Source organism: Euleptes europaea, chromosome 17, assembly GCF_029931775.1.
Source record: "Euleptes europaea isolate rEulEur1 chromosome 17, rEulEur1.hap1, whole genome shotgun sequence".
Lineage (NCBI taxonomy): Eukaryota > Metazoa > Chordata > Lepidosauria > Squamata > Sphaerodactylidae > Euleptes > Euleptes europaea.
In genome coordinates this window covers 17,297,260-17,316,459 of record NC_079328.1, presented here as the reverse complement: position 1 = coordinate 17,316,459, position 19,200 = coordinate 17,297,260, and the positions used below count along the sequence as shown (strand labels likewise).

Below are 19,200 nucleotides of genomic sequence, written 5' to 3'. Positions count from 1 at the left end.
ACAAGCAAGGAGTTCTAAAAAGATAGAAGTTGTAAAGATGAAGGCAGGCAAGACTCTGATCCAGCAAAATTTTGCATGCAGCTTCCCTTCCAAAGGGCCTCTAGAAGACCTGTAGCAAACTCAGTGAAAGGTCAGGCCACCAGGCACTCAATTTATTGATACCAGCAAAGCAATCCAACTAGATAGCACTGCAACATAATGCTCCATCCTAGTTCTATTTTAGACAGTTTGGTATTTGTCCTTTATTTAAACAATAAATCAGATACGATCTTTGGAAGGAAAAAAAAAGGTATTTGGTCTTAGAAGACCCCCTCAAAACATACAAAAGGTATATAATTCTTTAGAGTTTGCAGTGGCGTTACTCTTCGCCACTCTTCTTCCTGCATCCAGGTGGCCGGCGTATTCAGAACCAGTATTCGGAAACAAAGATGTGCACGTTGACAATGTTGCGGTGAGAGACGACCCCTCCCATAACATAGTTCATTTCGAGCTTCAGGGTGGCATAGAAAGGGCCAACGATAGGCTTCACCTGGCGAACCACACCTAGGATTAGGGGAAGGGGAAAAAATCAAGACAGGTGACCTAGTGAGGGTTACAGTTCTCCCATATATATATATACTTTTTTAAAGTCTTTCTTAAATATATTTATCACACCTCCCAAAACACTCAAAGGATGCCGTCTCTCTCCCTTCCTTCAAATCGACTGACCTCTTCCATGAAGTCTGTGGGACCAAGCTTAGGTAGATCTACTCAGAAGTAAGGCATATTTTACTCAGTGGGGTTTACTCCCAGGAAAGTGTTCTTAGGATTGCCACCTGTGTCTGCATTTCCAGCAAAAAGAAAGCCTACCAACATCTTACAGCGTTTAGGCATATTCATCTCTCCACTTATGCCAATGTTTAGACTGCAGTCTCCTTGGCACACAGATTTGTCTTTTGGTTATGCCATTCTTGCACTATGTTATTGTTACTGTTATTCATATACTTACTAAATTTAAAGTTGGCCACTGTGTATATGCCATCAGAGCACCTGGTGTGCCACAGCACATTCTCTCTAGTATCAGAGGAGCATGCCTATTATATTGGGTGCGGTGGAACACAGGCAGGATGGTGCTGCTGCAGCCGTCTTGTTTGGGGGCTTCCTAGAGGCACCTGGTTGGCCACTGTATGAACAGACGGCTGGACTTGATGGACCTTGGTCTGATCCAGCAGGACCTTTCTTATGTTCTTAAAGCCAAAAAGGCAGATCCCAGCCCCCAGGACCATTAAGGAGGTCTGTGGCTCAGATAATCTGTTTTGCATGCATAAGGTGCCTGGGTGCAGGCTCAAAGTTTCCCTTCTTGACCAATAACTTCAAACGTCTGGATAACAGAGATGGGAAGGCACCAAGAGGGAAAATCAGTAACAGTTCATCACAGCACCTGACAGCTAGGCCAAATGGCACATTGAAACTGAGATTTAGTTTTCTTTGGTTAGTCCACCATTTCCTGGAGAAGCAGCGTGGTGTAGTGGTTAAGAGCGGTGGTTTGGAGCGGTGGACTCTGATCTGGAGAACCGGGTTTGATTCCCCACTCCCCCACATGAGCAGCAGACGCCAATCTGGTAAACTGGATTTGTTTCCCCACTCCTACACATGAAGCCAGCTGGGTGACCTTGGGCTAGTCACGCTCTCTCAGCCCCACCTATCTCACGAGTGTCTGTTGTGGGGAAGGAAAGGGAAGGTGATTGGAAGCCAGTTTGATTTTTCCTTAAGTGGTAGAGAAAGTCAGCATATAAAAACCAACTCTTCTTCTTCTACCACCTGTCTCTCCCCCTCCTGGGAAGTATTTTTTTTATTTATTTAATCGACTCCATCCCAGCAGATAAGCCTGTGTAATTCTAAGGGCACTTATCATTTTCTCAGACCTGACCAGGGGTGCCAGCAAGGTGTGCTCATTGCCTCCTCCCGTGCCACTGACAATGTTGTCAGGGCAGGAGGAGGTGACTGCCTAGCAGACCCTGGTCATGGTTGGCACAGAAGCTCTGGTGTTGCTGTTGGGGCTTGGCTCTGGATGTTCTTGGCTCTCCACTGGGAATTTCCCCCTTACTTTTAAATGACTGCCCCGCCCTGATCAAAAAGACATTGGCCTTTTATGCATGGCTGTTTCCCTCGCTGTCACCCCTCTGACAATTTCGGGTCTTTGTGTTGATTATGCATGCCGTTTCCGACCATCAGAGGTCACCTCGCTCTCCCCCTGTGTTTCCCCGCGTTTTGCCTGTGTTTTCAAATTTAAGAGGTCTCTGAAAACGCAGGGAAACACAGGGGGAGAGCAAGGCGACCTCTGATGGCCGGAAACTGCATGAATAATCAGCACGAAGACCCAAAATCATCGCAGGGGTGACGGCGAGGGAAACATCCGTGCCTAAAAGACCATCGCAAGTTTTTGAAATGATCCAAAAATCTGCAAAACTTGTTGGCCAGAGGTGATAATGGGATAAGTGCAGACACCCTTAACGGGAGGCCTTTCTTCCATCTGCCTTCAACTCGGGGGAGAAAACTCCCGCCATCTGTCTCCAGCCTGCAGCTCTGCTTACGGCCTCCCTGGTTTTCTTTTTCGCGATGCGTCCTGTGCTGAAAGCGCAAAACAGGACAACGCAGCGTCACACTCAAATTCAAAACACCTGCCGAGCCGAACCCGGTTTGGTGTAGAATTCCTCCTTTCGCTTATTGGGATCCCAACAGTGGCGTTTGATTTGGAAGGAAATACCCAGTTTAAGGAAGGATTATTTGATATGTATCCTATTTAGATCTTAGCCGAGATCATGTTTCCAAAGCAGAGCGCTCAATCGCCTTTGTGGAATTCCAAAAGTATTCTCCTAACAGTTCCCTAAGAACACATTGGCTCAGGATCTGATGGGAAAGATAAATGTTTCCTCATGCCGGCTGTCAGCACCCTGTTCGCCAGTGCTGTGATGACCTTAAAGCTCTGTCCCATTTAAACGCCAATTTCCAGCATGCGGTAAAATCGCAAGCTTTCCACCACATTCATTTTGCTTGCCCTGTTTTATGAATGCTCTTCAAGCAAGATTTCCAGTCCCTGAAATGTTACATATAAGATTCATTTCCTTGGACCGCTGCCTCTTCGCTTATAAAATTGACATGTTGACAGTAGCTGGAAATGGGGCGGAGGGAGGGGAGGAACCTCGCTGGAAAACTGCCCTTGGAGGGGTAGAAGGTATTTGGAATGTAGGCTCATTGGTGTTAATTTTTAACTTTAAGCATATGGATAAACAGGCTGGAATAATTCAGCCCAGAGAATAGATTTTCTTACTCTGCATATGGAGCTAGGAGATCCTTGCTAGACCATTAACCGCCCTGCTCAGTTTCCTCTACTTGTTCCTTCTTTATTCCTTCCTCCACTCTCTTCTGCTGGCAGCCTAGCAATCTGGGAATCTTGCTTATTGCAGCAGACAGGTGGCCGGGGGGGAGGGGGGAGGTTGGCAACAGGTAGGGTTGCCAGGTCCCTCTTTGCCACTGGCAGGAGGTTTTTGGGCCAGAGCCTGAGGAGGGAGGGGTTTGGGGAGGGGAAGGTCTTCAATGCCATAGAGTCCAATTGCCGAAGTGGCCATTTTCTCCAGGGGAACTGATCTCTATCAGCTGGAGATCAGTTGTAATTAGGGTTGCCAGGTCCCTCTTTGCCACCGGCGGGAGGTTTTTGGGGCGGAGCCTGAGAAGGGCAGGGTTTGGGGAGGGGCAGGACTTCAATGCCATAGAGTTCAATTGCCAAAGCGGCCATTTTCTCCTGTATCGGCTGGGGATCAATTGTAATAACAGGAGATCTCCAGCTATTGCCTGGAGGTTGGCAACCCTAGTTGTAATAGCAGGAGATCTCCAGCTAGTACCTGGAGGTTAGAAACAGGAAATTACACCTCTATACCAATATATATTAGTACAAAATCAGTATAGGTTCAAAGAAACAAAATATACAAATCAGTGTAGCCAGAGAAATAGGTTCAACACGCTGTAATGTCACTAACAGCGACTAATACAGTACAATGTAAGGTCATAATGTAATGTGACAGCAGTTTCTTTTATGACATTACATTGTACATTGTACTGTATTAGTCGCTGTTAGTGACATTACATGAGACGACAAGAGTCACTGGAAAAGACAGTCATGCTAGGAAAAGTTGAGGGCAGTAGGAAAAGAGGAAGACCCAGCAAGAGATGGATTGACTCTATAAAGGAAGCAACAGCCCTCAATTTGCAAGATCTGAGCAAGGCTGTGAAAGATAGGACATTTGGGAGGACTTTCATTCATAGGGTCGCCATGAGTCGGAAGCGACTTGACGGCACTTAACACACACACAGTGACATCACAGCGTGTTGAACCTATTGCTTTGGCTACATTGATGTGTATGTTTTGTTTATTTGAACCTATACTGATTTTATACTAGTACCTGGAGGTTGGCAACCCTAGCCACAGGAGGGCTGAGAACTAACGCTGCCCATCCTAACCGTGACTAGTGTCAAATAAGGGTTAAATATGAATGAAGCCAAGACAGATGGGTGAAGAACTATGGCTCCCCCCCACCCCATCACTCTCTGTCTCTCTCTCTCTCACGAGCCTGCCTGTCCCACCTCTCCCAAAGAGAAACAGAAGTTCTGGCTTGTCATGCCTCAGCCGCAGACTCGCTTGCACAAGCCAAGCCACAAGAGGGGCAAATGGGGGTGAAATGAAGCTCGCGAGTACGAAAGGGCTCTAGTAAAGCTTCCGTGGCCGGTGCAGATCAGGTAGGAGGAAGGGTCAGAGGAAGGTTGGGCATCTTTTTCTTTCCCTAGGAGGGTCCCTGCGTGAAAAGCAATGATTCAATACACTACGGTAATATCTCCCTGCCGGTACAGCTTAGGGCTGCAAGCCTCCAGGTACTAGCTGGAGATCTCCTGCTATTACAACTGATCTCCAGCCGATAGAGAACAGTTCACCTGGAGAAAATGGCCGCTTTGGCAATTGGACTCTACGGCATTGAAGTCCCTCCCCTCTCCAAACCCTGCCCTCCTCAGGCTCCGCCCCAAAAATCTCTAGGTATTTCCCAACCCGGGCTGGCAACCCTGTTCCAGTCCTCTCCTCTTCCAAGAATCTGGTGATATTCTTCTAGCTTGTCTGTGTTGCTGCAAGATATAATTACGCTCCCCTCCCCTCTTGCCCCCTTCAGAAATATGTAAGCCCCTCCGGCAGATCACCTTCGCATCTGGTTCCTGCCTGCATTTAGTATCACACGGCCAGTTGACAAAGAATCCTGCATCCTGAACACAAGAGCTGTTCTGTGACTTCACCCATTCCTTGCCATTACGGCAGAGCTTCTAATGCCATGTTGTCAGGGCCAGGACTACGGGGGTTACCGCACTTGTATTCCCAGCGATGTATTAAGAGTTTGAAAACGTTATAAAAAATACTGTTCGCACTTTGTTTGGCCCCTTTAGCTGTGAAGACGTTTTCCAACCATTTATAAGCCGTGGCATCCAAAAACCCTGGCTGTTACCGCACTAGGTATTCCCAGCGATGTATCAAGAGTTGGGAAATGTTCTAAAAAAACATCGCTTTAAAAGGGTTTTTGGATGCCACGGCTAAAAATGGTTGGAAGACGTCTTCACAGCTAAAGGGGCCAAACAAAGTGCGAACAGTATTTTTTATAACAGTTTTAAACTCTCAATACATCGCTGGGAATACATAGAAAGTGCGAACAATATTTTTTATAACATTTCCAAACTCATAATACATCGCTGGCAATACCTAGTGCGGTAACTGCCCCTTTTAAAGCGATGTTTTTTATAACATTTTCAAACTCTTAATACATCGCTGGGAATACAAAGTGCGGTAACCTTCTGTGTTTAAGCCACTCTTGAATCTAGACCTGGACTGAGTCCTGGCTTGTGCTACAATCCGATAGGTAACATGCAGCATACTGTGCTATTGGCCAGACAAAAGTGGAAGGAACTGCATATTTACTTGTACTGGGTCTGGCCAATCTAGGAGCTTCAGTTAGGGTGGGGTCTGCAGATCTCCTGGAATTACAACTGATCAGACTACACAAACCAGTTATTTATTTAAAACATTTATTCCACTTCTCCTTAGGGTTGCCAGCGTCTGCCACTCATGTGGAGGAGTGGGGAATCAAATCCGGTTCTCTGGATTAGAGTCCACCACTCCAAGCCACCACTCTGAACCACTATGCCAACTGTATTGCTTGAATATAGATGGCATTTGAGAATCCTAGCAGAACTGGGCAGGGAATAGGGGGGGAGAAGAGTTGGTTTTTATATGCCGATTTTCTCTACCTTTTAAGGAGAATCAAACCGGCTTACAATCGCCTTCCCTTCCTCTCCCCACAGCAGACACTTTGTGGGACTGAGAGAGTGCAGAGAGCACTGTGACTAGCCCAAGGTCACACAGCTGGCTTCATGTGTAGGAGTGGGGAAACCGACCCGGTTCACCAGATTAGAGTCCGTCGCTCATGTGGAGGAGTGGGGGAATCAAACCCAGTTCTCCAGATTAGAGTCCACCGCTCTTAACCACTACACTACACCAATAAAAGAAAACTGAGACAACCAAACCAGTGAGAGAACGCGGATGAAAAAAATGACTGCTATCTCAGGAAGCAAGAATGAATAATAATGTAATACATCAATGACCCTTACATCCATTGGGCATGGAAGGCCCAAGAAATTCTTGACCTGCTGTGCTGACAACTTCCTCTTTCAGAAAGTGGAGGAAGGAACAAGGGAATCAGATACCCTTGACTTGATCCTAACCGATAAGGAAGACTTGGTTGATGAGTTGTGAGCTTTGGAGGCAAATGACTGCATAATTCTTGATCTTAGGGAAAGCTACAGACAAGCAGTTCAACGAGAACATTGAGGAAAGCTGGTTTGAATGAACTTAGACAAATGCTAGATAGGATTCTGTATCTGTATTTTGATAATGTATCAAAGAAAGGAGTCTGAAATGGACAGGAGTGTCTGAAAAAGCAGGTGCTAAGGGAATGCTTGCAAACAGTACCAGTGGAGGAGACAGACAGGACAGGTATGAAGATGCCATCAGCATGCCTCATGCAAAGCTGCTGAGCCCCAGGGCTGTGTGAGTGAGAAACCCCTCCTCTTGCCCCAGACGTCAGCTGAGTCAAGCTACTGAGCTATGGGGGAAATCTCCTAATCATTCCCCCTCCCCCAGTCATTCCTCCAGGCTCTGTTTGTAGCTCCTTCTGGGGAAAATTAAAGGGCTAAATCCAGGGATGGTACTGCAGAGAAGGCAAATAAACAAGCCAGTCCATCATGTATATAATCTTTCTTGTAAAACAATATCTCCCTCCAATTATTTAGCTACTGTTTTCAGAAATATTTCTATTTCAGACTTGTGCGAACAAGTTCTGTCTTGACACCCACCTTAACATTTCTGCCGCTTGGTAAATCATGAAATAACTTTTGCAAGGCAGTTCTCAAAAGTCACTAGTGCCACCTTCCGGCCCAACTATATAGTTGTTTAATGTTACATGGGAGAGAAATTTGTTCCCAAGTTCAGTGCTTCAAAACAGCTTGCTATTGTTTTATCCTGACTACAGATCGAAGTTCTTTAAAATATATTTTAATGGCAATCATAAGTAGTTGCAAAGTTACAGAGGTTTCACAGAATTTCATAGAAGCACCCAAGCAGTATACTGAGCTATTGGCCAGGCCAAAGAGGAAGGGACGGTGTATTTACTTGTACTGGGTCTGGCCAATCTAGGGGCTTCATTAGGGTTGCCAACCTCCAGGCGAGGGCTGCAGATTTCCTGGAATTACAACTGATCTCCAGACTACATAAATTGTATTTATTTAAAACATTTATTCCACTTCTCCTTAGGATTGCCAGGTTGGGAAATACCGAGAGATTTTTGGGGTGGAGCCTGAGGAGGGTGGGGTTTGGGGAGGGACCTTAGTGCCATAGAGTCCAATTGCCAAAGCGGCCATTTTCTCCGGGGGAACTGATCTCTATCAGCTGGAGATAATTTGTAATAGCAGGAGATCTCCAGCTTGTGCCTGGAGGTTGGCAACCATAGCCTACTCCCATATAACTCGTCCTGGCCACTCTGGTCCTCTTCCAGGGCCTGCTTTTGGTGCCTCTGGCCACCTGAGGCTAAGAAATTTATAAAATTCCCTCCCCAGAGAAATTCATCTGTCCCCCTCTATCATTGTCTTCTACCAGTGGGTGGACCCACCTTCACTTTTATGGGTTTTGTTTAATTATTCTGCGTGTATATGTGTGCGTGTACACAGAAAAAGAGAGTTTTAAAGTTTGTTTTAATGTTTTTGACTGTTCACTGCCTTGGGGACTGGAAAGGAGCATATAAATAAATAGAGCCTGCTTTGGTCTCTCCCAAAACTCCCCTCTGGATATTCCAGGACTCCACCTCTTTTCTGCCCCCCCCCTTTCCCCAGGTCTCCAGTATAACTCCTCTTCTCAGATCTCCCAAGCCTCCTCCTTGCATTCTATTTCATCAAAATAATTTCCTCTTGAGTATCAAACTTGGCTGCCTTGAGCCAAGAGGACAGTTAGGGTAACAAAAGTTTAATTAACAAATATAATAAACTTGATTATATTCTTAGTGTTCAGCAAGAGTAGCGAAAAGTAGCGCGTTTTCTCACCCACAGTCATGCCGTCCATGTAGCGCTTGACGATATCAAACGAATCCCGTAGATTTCCTTCCGCGATTTGAAAGAAGATGTCGGCCTGGTTGGCGGGGTATGCAGGAGTGATGGCCCGAAGGAATATAATCTCTGCGGGCAAAGATATTACGTCACAAGAGAACAACAACAGGAAACGATGGCAATCCATGCCATGTGACCAGTTTCAGCGCTTGCCCAACTGAATTAAGGAGAACAGTGCCAAAGAAACCTCATCTTGTCTTATCTTCCATGAGATTTGCTCAAGGTATGGGGTGGCCATGGGGAGCAGGAAATGTCGCCCCAGTGACCACTTGAGGGTGGAGCGCCTGTTCTTTTAGAACTCTTGTCATCCAATCTGAAATTTGCACAGCAGCCCGAAATCCCCAAAGGAAGCGATATTGGGAAAGTCTACACAGTATGACTAGGTAAAAGTAAAGGTAAAGGACTCCTGTGCAAGCACCAGGTCATTCCTGACCCATGGGGTGACGTCACATCCCGACGTTTCCTAGGAAGACTTTGTTTACAGCAGGGATGGGGAACGTCAGGCCCGGGGGCCGTATAAGCCCGCGAAATCATTTGGTCTGGCCCTTCATGGGTCCTGGCAGAGCAGAAGGATGCTGCCCTGCCTGAATCTCTTGGGTCCAGCTGGGGACAGCAGAGCTCAAAAGTGAGTCGCTCTATGTGGCAGACACTTGGAGCCGTCTCCGGTCGTGCCTCCTGGCTAAATGTTTGACCAAATATAGCAGGCTAATTTTTAAGTTGATAATTTTGTATGGCCCGCGAATGATGTTATAAATATCCAAATGGCCCTTGGAAGAAAAAAGGTTCCCCACCCCTGGTTTACAGGGTGGTTTGCCAGTGCCTTCCCCAGTCATCTTCCCTTTACCCCCAGCAAGCTGGGGACTCATTTTACCGACCTCGGCAGGATGGAAGGCTGAGTCAACCTTGAGCCGGCTACCTGAAACCAACTTCCGTTGGGATCGAACTCAGGTCGTAAGCAGAGCTTGGACTGCAGTAGTGCAGCTTACCACTCTGTGCCACGGGGCTCCCAGACTACAATGCTGTAATTTAACACTGTACAAACATTTTCCCACAGGAATAGTTGCCTTTTACAGATGGAACTTCTGTGATGATTCTATCGTAAGCTATTCATGTGATCAACCATTGATAGGAATGCCAACCTCCAGGTACTAGCTGGAGATCTCCTGCTATTACAACTGATCTCCAGCCGATAGAGATCAGTTCACCTGGAGAAAGTGGCCGCTTTGGCAATTGGACTCTATGGCATTGACGTCCCTTCACTCCCTAAACCCGCCCTCCTCAGCTCCCACTGCCGGTGGCGAAGAGGGACCTGGCAACCCTAACCATTTACCTTCAGGCCTTGTAAATTCCCTGAATGTGGGCAGTGAAATGACAGTGTGGGAAATGGTGTGCACCGGGTCCAAGATACAGTTGGCATCGGTAGGTCGACATGACTTAATGCAACGAATCGTATCTGTCTTCTCATGTCTGACACTGTAAGGAAGAAAGGGGGAGAAAAAAGGAGTAAGTCTCCTTTCCAGGGTCCAAGAAGCACATGCTGAACCTTGAAGCTCTGAATCAGGACTGGCCTTGCTGTCAATCACCATCCATATGTCTGTGTTTCCCAGCCTTTGGAAGCTGGTCAGTTTTTCAGACGTCCAGGAGACATTTGGTAAACGTATCCAGTTCAACTAGATTAATTCCAAAGCAGATTTAGAAGGTGCTGAACAGGTATCTTTTTTTTTTTTTTAATAATTCAAGACCAAGCCGTAGGAGGGCAACCACCACAAATCTATATTAAGACAATTACCAAATTGACACGAGATGAAGTCAGGCTTAGGAATGTGTATCAGAGCCTCACCATCCACTTTGTTTAGAACTTCTCGTGAAATTCGAGTAAGACTCCTCAATATCACTTGTACTATGAAACATGTAAATTATCGGGTATCTTTTAACAATGTTTGACTGCAACCCAGTTGTATAGTATTTTTAATTTTTTTATTGTTAATTATCATAACGGCCTTTGGCCCCATGCAATAAAATTGAACTGAACTGAACAGGTAATAGGTTTTATAAATTTGAAGATGTGTGTCCCCACATGTGTTATTATTTTAAATGAAGAGGAGGCTTTTTAAAAGCTCAAAAGTAATCTTTGGAGGGGGGTTGTTTTAGGGTTGTTGTTTTTTTTTGTTTTTGTTTTGGTTTGACATAAATATAATCCAAAGTTAAGTATTTCACTGTCCTCATTTACAGAGTGCTATTGGAATTAACACCCTGACCTGGATGGCCCAGGCTAGCCTGATCTCGTCAGATCTCAGAAGCTAAGCCGGTTGGCCCTAGTTAGTACTTGGATGGGAGACCACCAAGAAATACTAGGGTCTCCAGGCAGAGGCAGGCAATGGCAAACCACCTCTGTAAGTCTCTTGCCTTGAAAACCCCAAGGGGTCACCATAAGTTGGCTGCGACTTGACAGTACTTTGCACACACACACATTCTGCCCTGCCCTTGGCGATCCTAGAAGGCAGATTTAGAAGATGACCAAGGTCAGAATGGAGATGTCCCTGTAAGTCAGGTGAAGTTGAATCTACCGTGCATGTCTTTTTCAGGTGCTCTTTCAACCAGGAAGTCCGATGCAGGCTAATTTCCCCTCTCCTTGATCTAATAAAGGATAGCTCCGAGGAAGGGAGGCTAAGGTGTCTCCTATGGGATGGGTCAGACCAGAGGGTGAAGCAAGTAGCGAAATTCTGTTCCACAATATATAAGATGCGTCAGACAAAGCTGGGGCTTGGTAATGGGAGATCTCCTGCTGTTACAACTGAACTACAGCTGACAGAGATCAGTTCACCTGGAGAAAATGGCCGCTTTGACAATTGGACTCTATGGCATCGAAGTCCCTCCCCTCCCCAAACCCCGCCCTCCTCAGGCTGTGCCCCAAAAATCTTCCACCCGTGGCAAAGAGGGACCTGGCAACCCTACCTCTAGTGTTGCCAGGTCTCGCCTGGCCACTGGTGGGGGGTGGGGGGTAGGGTTTCCAGATACAGGTTGGGAAACTCCTGGAGTTTTAGGGATGGAGATTGAGGAGGACAGGGACCTCAGTGGGGTACGATGCCATAGAGTTCCTCCTCCAAAGCATCCCTTTCCTCCAGGGGAACTGATCTCTATAGTCTGGAGATGAGCTGTAGTTCCTTATTTGTCCCCTGTTCTGTTAGAAAGTAATTTCCTCAGCAATAAGAGGTCTTCAGGACTACTAAGAACATAAGAAAAGCCCTGCTGGATCAGACCAAGGCCCATCAAGTCCAGCAGTCTGTTCATACAGTGGCCAACCAGGTGCCTCCAGGAAGCCTCCAAACAAGACGACTAAAGCAGCACCATCCTGCCTGTGTTCCACCGCACCTAAGATAACAGGCATGCTCCTCTGATCCTGGAGAGAATAGGCATGCATCATGACTAGGGTTGCCAACTGCCAGGTAGTTATGAAATATCACCAGTATTGCTAAGTTAGTTGCTAAGAAGAACCAGTAGTTAGCCAATATATACCCAATAGAATTTAATGAACAACAATTTGTATATTTCAACAATAATACGACAATACAAACATTGTAACAGTAATGTGAATGTGCAAACAAACTTTTAACAACAACATAAGCAAAGACCACATAAAACAACAATACAAAACAACAGCAATCCACAAGGGAGGACGGAGAAGTCCACTAGCAAGGGGCTTGTAAACCTCAAACAATGAACAGTCTCAATTGGACCACAAATTGCAAATCTACATATCAAACGTTTGAAATACACAAGATCGTGGCACAAAGTGCCCAGCGAAGCTCAGAGCAGAGCCCGGGAACGCCTTCCGGATGTATAGCGTTTTCACCAATATACATTGGCTTCTTCAGCCAGCATTAAATATCTTTGGCAGTCACAGTGGAACCAGCAAAATTCATGTAGCTAAAAATAGCTCAGTCTTTAACGTTTGCCACGGTCTCCAGATAAGGGCAATTGAAGTCTATGGCATTGAAGTCCCTCCCATACCCAAACCCTGCCATCCTCAGGCTCCGCCCCAAAAATCTCCCACCGGTGGTGAAGAGGGACCTGGCAACCCTAATCATGACTAGTATCCATTTTAACTAGTAGCCATGAATACCCCTTTCCTCCATGAACATGTCCACTCCCCTCTTAAAGCCTTCCAAGTTGGCAGCCATCACCACATTTTGGGGCAGGGAGTTCCACTATTTAACTATGCGTTGCTTGAAAAAAAATACTTCCGTTTATCAGTTTTGAATCTCTCACCCTCCAGCTTCAGCAGATGACCCCGTGTTTTAGTATTATGGGAGAGGGAGAAAAACCTCTCCCTGTCCACTCTCTCCAAACCATGCATAATATTATAGACCTCTATCATGTCTCCCCTCGGCCGCATGGGAGATTTAAAGATATTGTGGAAGGTTGCCCTGTTCTCTTTCCCGCCCTTTGTCTTTGCTTGGATCTGAGTCTGCTACAACACAACTTTTACCCCTTCATTCCTTAGTTAGTTCACTACATTTCCTCTGTCTCTCTCTCAGCTTAACTCCAGTGTATTCTGCCTCCCCCATTTTTGTTTTGTTCTGGCTGCAGGCTTTTCCAGAGCTCCCCAGCCCCTGCTCCCTGCTGAGTCTGTTCTAGTCATTACCTAGAAAATTCACACCTGGAAAATTTACAACAGGATTCACACATTTCTACCTCAAATCCTTTCTTTTCCCTTTCAAATTTACAATTGAAAGAATGGTCCCAGACTTCACACCAACCCCTAGTGCTAATTGAGGGTGGCAACAAATGCTTCATGGGCACTGCCACCTTTGCCCCAGAAGGCTTTGGATCTGGCTAGGCATCTCCTTTTGGACTGGGTGCCTCCTGTGGGTAGGGATGCTGGCCTCCAGGTGGGATCTGGGGATCCCCCGGAATTACAACTCATCTCCAGACTACAGAGATCAGTTTCCCTAGAGGAAAATGGATGCTTTGGAGGGAGGTTGCTATGGCATGGCTTGTTTGGGCTTTTCCTTCCCTGGGCTGGCCGCAGTTCAGCTGGGCATCTCCTTCTCTGGGCCAGCCTCAGTGAAGTCCAGCCAGGTGCTTCCTCCCCAAAGCCATGCACTGCCCTTCTCACTCAGCATGATGTAGTGGTTAGGAGCGGTGGACTCTAATCTCGTGAACAGGATTGATTTCCCCACTCCTACCCATGAAGCCAGCTGGGTGACCTTGGGCTAGTCACAGTTCTCTCTGAACTCTCTCAGCCCCACCTACCTCACAAGGTGTCTGTTGTGGGGAGAGGAAGGGAAGGAGATGGGAAGCCGGTTTGCTTCTCCTTAAAAAGGCAGAGAAAAGTGGGGTATAAAAACCAACTCTTCTACTTCTTCATCTTGGGCTGGGCTGGCCCAGGGGAGGGCGGGGGGAGGCCACTGGGATTTTTCCCAGTGGCCATAATGGCAAATCTGCCGCTGGGTTTAACGTATTCCTTCCAAACAGTACTGCGCTTCTCCGTTGTGAGAACTGTCCATTTATTTGTATACTCTGCTTCCAGTTTTCATATCCCATGATGGCTAAGCTTCCTCATGAGACAGACATTGGTGAGGTACCTTGTCAAAAGAGTTTTGAAAGTACAAGCATACCACAATCACCACATGCTTATTAACCTGGTTAAAGAACCATCAAAGTTTAATACCTGGAAGGGGAAAAAAAAAGAACCACCAAAGTTTAGTGAGCCAGGAGGACTCCCCTTTGCAGAATCCGTGTGGTTACGCTAACAGGCCTGCAAATTTCCTGGGGCGCACTAGACCCGTTTTTAAAAATTGGTGTAAAATGCCCTACTTTCCAATCCTCTGGTACTGAAGCCAATTTTAACTACAAGTTGCATATACTAGTTAGTAGACCAAGAGTTCCGCGGCTCCTTAGAAACCCTCAGGTTCCAGACCTGCAGACTTATGGTTTTTGATTTAATCCTAGAATTGTATCTTTTATCACCCCAATTTGACTCAGTTCTTTAGGCAATTTCCCAGAAAACAGCGGCTCTGTCATTGTCTTTGCTCACCTTTTTTTGTCAACTTACATTTGTTTTACCAAAACTAGTGCTCCTTTCAGTTCACCGAATTCCTTTTTGTCCCTCATTCAGGAAAACCTTCCATTTTAAATAGGAAACCTTTTTGCCTTGTATTTCTTCCTTGACTTGAGTCACTAAACATATAGGCATCTTTTTAGCTTTGAAGCTTCTTTTCCTCACTGAGGTCCCTCCTCTCCCCAAACCCCTCCCTCCCCAGGTTTTACCCCCAAATCTCCCAAGCTACACTTGGCAAACCTAGTTTGTAAGAAAGAGCCAACATGCGTTCACTTTACAAATGAAGCCAGGGACTACTACTTCGATAAATGTGCAGTTCCGACCACACAGTCAGCTGCATGTGTGTTGAATGTAACATGAGAATTACTCAACACACTTACAAAGAAAAATGCTGTAACTTGTGAACAGGGCCATTTGGTATGATGGTAGCCACCTTAAACCCTTGCAGAACAGAAGGTTATAATTTTTTTATAAATAAATAATGTTATAAGGCTCACTTCTCCAGCACATCTCAGGGATGTATGCGCTTGTAACAACCCTCAAAGATTGCTGATGGCAAAACATTGCAGGGTGCAAATGGAAAAGCTCTCCTACATTTTGGAACACTTAAAGTTTTTAATTAGAAAAAAAATTTTTGCTGGCAAGTCACAGCTGACTTATGGTGACCCCGTAGGATTTTCAAGGCAAGAGACATTCAGTGGTGGTTTGTCATTGGCTGCCTCTGTGTAGCGACCCTGGTACTCCTTGGTGGTCTCCCACCCCAATACTGACCCGGGTTGACCCTGCTTAGCTTCTGAGATCCGACAAGATTGGGCTAGCCTGGGCTATCCAGGTCAGGAAAAGGTTTTAAAATAGCATGCCCATTTTGTAAGTACTGGAAAGTTTACAAGGTTAAAGGTGAATAAGGTCAATGTGCCAAAGCATGTATCTTCTGGTGATCTATATCACAGATCCTTTGCTTGACTAATGCATGAGCTTTCTCCAGAATGGGGATAGGAGCTTAGTCTCACACTCTGCAGGTACTGCTTTAAAACCCAGAGCTTGCTGGAGGGGGGAGTCAAGGGGTCGGATACAAGCTCTCAAGGGGCCAGATCCGGCCTGCGGGCCTTATGTTTGACACCACTGCCTTAAAGGTAGAAAAAAAGCAGGGTATAAAAACAAACTCTTCTTCTTAAGAGAGCCAGTGGGGTGTACTGGTTAAGAGCGGTGGTTTGAAGCAGTGAACTCTGATCTGGAGAACCCAGTTTGATTCTCCACTTTTACACGAGTGATGGATGCTAATCTGGTGAACCGGGTTGGTTTCCCCACTCCTACACATGAAGCCAGCTGGGTGACCTTGGGCTAGTCACAGTTCTCTCTGAACTCTCTCAGCCCCACCTACCTCACAGGGTGTGTGTTGTGGGGAGGGGGAGGGAAGGTGATTGTAAGCCGGTTTGATTCTTCCTTAAGTGGGAAAGTTGGCATATAAAAAAACGAACTCTTCTTCTTCTTCTCTTATATTCATACACACTCGTGGACAGCAAAACAGGAGCAGTCCAAGTTCTCCCCTTAGCTGTTCCCTCCGGATGGCCTAAGTCTTGGCAAATTGGGTGGCAGGAGGTGCCAAAGAGAGCCCATTGCATGTCTCTGGGAGCTGAAGTGAATATGAAGTTAGAGGACTGCCACCACCCACCCTCCCTCCCCCTTTGGAGGAAGCAGGGGATCCAGGAGGCCTGGGCTCACCTGACAGACAACTGAGGTGCAGAGTCAAGAGTGATACTGCCGTGGACATTACCCCCCCACACACACACACACCTGATAGCTAGCTGCTTGGAGGGGGCCGTGGCTCAGTGGTAGAGCATCAGCTTGGCATGCAGAAGGTCCCAGGTTCAATCCCCGGCATCTCCACTTAAAAGAACCAGGCGAGAAGGTGATGTGAAAGACCTCAGCTTGAGACCCTGAAGAGCCGCTGCCAGTCTGAGTAGACAATACTGACTCCGATGGACCAAGGGTCCGGTTCAGTATAAGGCAGCTTCATGTGTTCATGTGCTGATCCAGAAGCCAGATTTGGCTTCTCAGCAGCAGAAGTTAGTCTCTTGCAACTTCCACGTAGAGCGCATCTCAATAAGCAACGAACAGGCAAGCTAGAATGTTAAAAGTTATAGGAAAATGGATCAATAAAATGCAAATGCAGCATGCAGAAAGGTTTGCCTTTATTGTTTTAAATGGGAGTGGGGAGAAAGGCACTGCTAGGAGTGGGAAACCCACAGCAGCCGCCGGCATGCAAGGGATCATAGCTGCGCGGAGACAAAGACAGACAACTTGGCAACAAAGGTGCTGACAGTCCCATGGCGGAAGAGCTGCATCTGAACCGTCAGGAGGAGGTCTCTGGGCTCTGTGATTGGCTTCTGCATGGACACCACACCATTGTGGTTGTTCACATTTTTGGCACCGAAAATACCCTCCTCATTCCCACTGACGATGGAGAGCTGAATTTTATCCCCAGGGACGACACTGGAAGGGCCCATGCGGAAAATATCGATGGGAACTTGAACGTTGGTAGGAAAAGAGAGGTGGTAAGAAGTTATTCTCAAGGGCAGGCTCTGGCATTCCTTATTTTGGTGACAGGGCAGACGCTCACAACGACTGCAAGAAAAGCAAGAAGACAAGAGAAGGGAGGAAGGTTAGCAACCGCTCTGCAGGCAGGACAGGAGAAGGGAGAAGTCAAGGAGACCTCCAGCGTGACCATGGAAGAGGAAGAGCCCATGCTTGGCATGCACAAGGTCAAGTCCCGGGTTCACTTCCTGGAATCTCCTGTTCAGAAACCAACACTGTTTGAATAGGTTGATACTTGCACACAACTTATGTGGGAGACATATACAGCCCAGCATAAAAACCTAAGACAATACCACCAGATGTTGGTGTAATTGGTAATATATACAACCTATTACGTGCCTCGTCTGTTGTATATTGCCTGTACATGTAAATATATTTGTAATGTGTGTGCATGTTTTTATATGATTTAAATAGACCACTGAGGAAGGCCATATAGGTCGAAACGCGTTTGGCTTGTGGTGACAGACATCAACCTTAAGAAATGCCATTGTGCTATTTTAACAGTTTTTAAATAATGTTAATTCTTACATAGTGATTCTAATAAATTATATAGTTTCATTATTTATATATATATATATTTTTCATCCCACCCAGCCTTGGGTACCCAACTTCTATTTTCCAGGTTGGGTTCTATTCCCCTCTTTTTTTTTCTACTGCAGTCAAAGACCACCATAGATATAATTTACAGTCATTTGTTATAAAAAGGGGAAAACGGTATACAATCAAAAACTAAAAACCCTGATTGACTAAATAAGCTAAGGATAACTATATGGCTGTCATAAGTGAATTATGCGAACCTCAGCTGCAATATTAGTACTGAATAAATAAGACTGTAAATCCACTTCCTTACTGGAGAGCCAGCGTGGTGTAGTGGTTAAGAGCGGTGGACTCTGATCTGGAGAACTGGGTTTGATTCCCCACTCCTCCACGTGAGTGGCAGAGGCTTTCTCCCAGGTGCTGGCTCAGTTGTTGAGATGCTACAGGGGTTTTTCCAACTATGCTTGGTAACGAGAAAGGGGACAAACCTCTCCGGTAAGACTTCCAGACAAGTAGTAACACTAGTTTGTGTAATTACCCATAATACTACAGCTGGGTACTACATAATACTGACGTAGAAGGTTTTAAAAGTGGGCTGGACAGATTTTTGAAGGATAGGTCAATTATTGGCTGTTAGCCATGACAACCTAGTGGGGCCTCTAGGGTCAGAGGCAGAATGCTTGCCAGGTTCGGAGGAGCAGTTGGTAGGAGAGGGCTATTGCTTGCAGGCTCTGCCTATGGCATGCAACTGGCCACTGTTGGAGTGGACTAGATTGTATGGACCAGTGGTCTGATCCTGCATAGCTAGGCTTATGCTCTGAGGGTGTCATCGCACAGTTTATATTCATTTCACTGAGACTTGTGCAGGAGAACTTCTCAAAATATAGTAGATCAGAACTGTCTGTCTTCTACTCAGTGAATGTTGCCCCAAATCTGACGCAGATGCTCATAGTAGCCTTTGATATACAGACAGGGTCCCATCATACACTTTTGTCAAAAAGAAGTCCTTCCCTGAGCAGAGACAGCCGAGGCTAGTTGGGGATCCAGATACATTCTATGCATGTCACACCCCAAAGTTCTGCCTGCAGGACAAGAAAGGAAGGGAATCCCCTCTCATTCCTTCTTCCCTTTGAAGTCCTGCATTCCTAAAGTTAGCTCTGTTCAGGAAACAAATCTTAATTTATATTTGTAGAAGCTGGATACTTCTGGGGTTGACCTCCGGTGGTGAAACGCTCTTCTATTTGATGTGAACCTGCCTACTCCTGTCAGCCTGTACTTGC

The 19,200-nt window shown here is 46.2% G+C and overlaps 1 protein-coding gene across 1 annotated transcript in view; it reads right to left on the bottom strand.

Annotated features, from left to right (window-relative positions):
* Nucleotides 1-381: 381 nt before the first annotated feature.
* FBLN1 (fibulin 1) overlaps nucleotides 382-19,200 on the bottom strand; it is a 64,796-nt gene continuing 45,977 nt past the window's right edge. Inside the window, exons 16-18 of the mRNA XM_056862306.1 lie at nucleotides 10,055-10,197; nucleotides 8,662-8,793; nucleotides 382-543 (exon numbers count right to left, since the gene is read on the bottom strand). Coding sequence (XP_056718284.1) covers nucleotides 404-543; nucleotides 8,662-8,793; nucleotides 10,055-10,197 — 415 coding nt within the window. The 3' untranslated portion in view covers nucleotides 382-403. The remainder of the gene's footprint in view (nucleotides 544-8,661; nucleotides 8,794-10,054; nucleotides 10,198-19,200) is intronic.